This window comes from Porites lutea, chromosome 10, assembly GCF_958299795.1.
Source record: "Porites lutea chromosome 10, jaPorLute2.1, whole genome shotgun sequence".
NCBI lineage: Eukaryota > Metazoa > Cnidaria > Anthozoa > Scleractinia > Poritidae > Porites > Porites lutea.
In genome coordinates, this window is record NC_133210.1 from 3,353,270 (window position 1) to 3,355,746 (window position 2,477).

A 2,477-nucleotide genomic window follows, 5' to 3' on the forward strand; every position below is an offset into this window, starting at 1 on the left:
ATCTCTTCTTGATCGTCCATTTATTTATTTATGTCATCTTTTCCATTCAACACCTCATGTATTTTTTATTATGTTGTTATTCCCCGCTCTTGTCTCTCTGTTTCTTTTATATAATTATCAATATGCGAAAGCAAGATTTACAATGAGTCACTGCTGAGTTTCTGTGAAGAGCTCACTACAGCTGTGTTTTTCACTGAAGCCACGGGATATCGAGCTAAATCTATTGAAGGGGGAGATGTTTTGTAAAGCGTTCTAGGCAGCAATGAGATTACAGATGCTTCCGTTCAAAGATGCATTTGAAGGAAATAATTTTCCTTGCGGGATACCATCTGTTTAGGGTTTTCTGTAATCATTATACAAACGCACCTTCCCTCAAATCAACGCAACCCCAAAGTAAAAGACAGTTCCCGACGACCATGCTATTAGCTCCAATATTATGTGTGTTTAGCTTAGTTACCTTGCTTGAATACTTGTGATCGATAGATTGTCTTATACTGACAAAGTACCAAAACTATTTGCTGTTTTAAACCACACATATATAGTTTACACCTAAACACAAAAGATGTAAACGAACGTCGCTGCCTTTGTTTTCAAGATAGACTGGAAAAACGCTTGTCACTTTACGAGGGAAAACGTTTTAGAGCTAACGGAATTTTTTCATACTTCACGATGAAGGCCAGTGTCAAACAGGCCAACTGAGACAACAAAACTTGACAACAAATTACATTGAATGCTAATTTTAATGTGACAGATCGGTGAAAACTTTGGGTTAGTTTTGTCAAATTTAAATTACAAGTGAAAGTCGCTCTTGTAAATAAAAAACGACTAAACCGTTTGGAATCGCTCTTGTGGCGAAACTGTTAAAAAATATCGAAGTACTTTAGCCACTAACCCTACAAATAAAGTCGAATAAGAATTGCTTCAATATTTCAATATTCACACACTTAGCCTTTATAATATACAAACTCTATACCACGTTGCAATCGGGCAACGATTAATGCGGTGAGAAATTTGGTCGTTAAAAATCTTCAACATCACTATAAACTGAAATGCTTGTCATCAGCAGAGTTGAAACCAAAAGGAAAGCTTGGCATGTTTAAACGCGCGGATAATAAGATTCTTGCTTGTTCGATAAGAAATAATTTACACCAGTTATTTGCTGTATTATACATAAATAGTTCATCGTGATAAATAGATTTAGAAGTCAGTCACTTGAGCTAAAGGAGTAGATAGGCGACCGGCCTCCGTACATCTTGTCCTTGAGGCCACGATGAACAGTTACAAGGTACGGTGTACTGTCCATTCGCGCCCTGAATCGCGTGAAGATGGGAATGGGGATTTAACTGTCCGCCAGGGAGAACAGGCATTCCAGAGGAGCTCAGAAGAGCTGAGCTTGTCGTTGAAGCGGCGCTTGGGTAGAGTGAATGAGGGTAAATTTGCCCTCCCGTCAGCATGTCGGGTCGGACGGCGTTTGGGATCTCAAGTCCGCGGTCAAATCTGGATGGGGTAATGGAGTGGTTCGCACTCGAGTCGAAAGTGTACGCCGATGACACCGGCAGAAACGATCGCGCTTTACCATTCACGCTTGAAGAGTACGGATCAGTCACGAAAGACGTCGTTGGGATGCCAGGCGGAGTGCACTTGAGCAATTCTTCGGATGTCGGTAAACACGGTGGTAGTGGGAAGGGATAGCGGTCTACTTTCTTGAGTAGTGATTTAGGCTTGCGTCTGGGCCTATACTTGTAATCAGGATGGTCCTTCATATGCTGGGCTCGGAGGTGTTTAGCTTCCTCTACAAACGGCTTTTTCTCCACGTCTGTCAACTTCTTCCATTCTGCGCCAAGTTTTTTGCTGATCTCCGAGTTGTGCATCTTTGGGTTGTCTTGAGCAATTTTTCGCCTCTCCTCTCGGGACCAAACCATGAACGCATTCATGGGCCGCTTGACGTGCTCTGCTGGTTTCGTAGACATGTTGACGTGTCGAAGCCTTGCTTACAATGTTGAAAATATTCCAGCTCCTAGGTACTTCTAGGTGGTCGAAATTAAATAAGCTCCGTCGTTCTTGGTGCCTCGTTGAAACTGAATTATACGCTGATTGCTTCACGCGGTAAGATCAAAGATCGCACCTCAGAGCATGCGTGTGAAATAATTGAGTTTCATTCTCGCTTTCACAAAGTATTCGGACCACGCCATTTTACGAAAAGGCTATCCAATTAAAATAGAGGAAGTTAGATTTGAAATTTTTCTTCAAGTGCTGCCTTGGAAATGTTTAGCAATATTACCTTGATTGCCGTCTCAAAGAGATATTTGGATTTTGTAAATAATTTTCTATTTTGGTTTAGCGAAAGTACAATAGGCGAACTTTTGTTTTCCAGCCATCAATTGCTGAGCTATTGTTCACGGACAATGCACTCAAAATTCAGATATCTTTATGCTTTCTGCGGCCCTTGTGAGGCCAGCCGCCGCGAACAAAAGAGA

The 2,477-nt window shown here is 41.5% G+C and overlaps 1 protein-coding gene across 1 annotated transcript; it reads right to left on the reverse strand.

Moving 5' to 3' along the window:
- Positions 1 to 721: 721 nt before the first annotated feature.
- LOC140950227 (transcription factor Sox-14-like) lies at positions 722 to 2,257 on the reverse strand. Its single transcript, XM_073399432.1, has one exon. It carries the CDS (start codon positions 1,968 to 1,970, stop codon positions 1,218 to 1,220), a length of 753 nt encoding a protein of 250 aa, XP_073255533.1. The 5' UTR covers positions 1,971 to 2,257; the 3' UTR covers positions 722 to 1,217.
- Between the last annotated feature and the right edge of the window lie 220 nt (positions 2,258 to 2,477).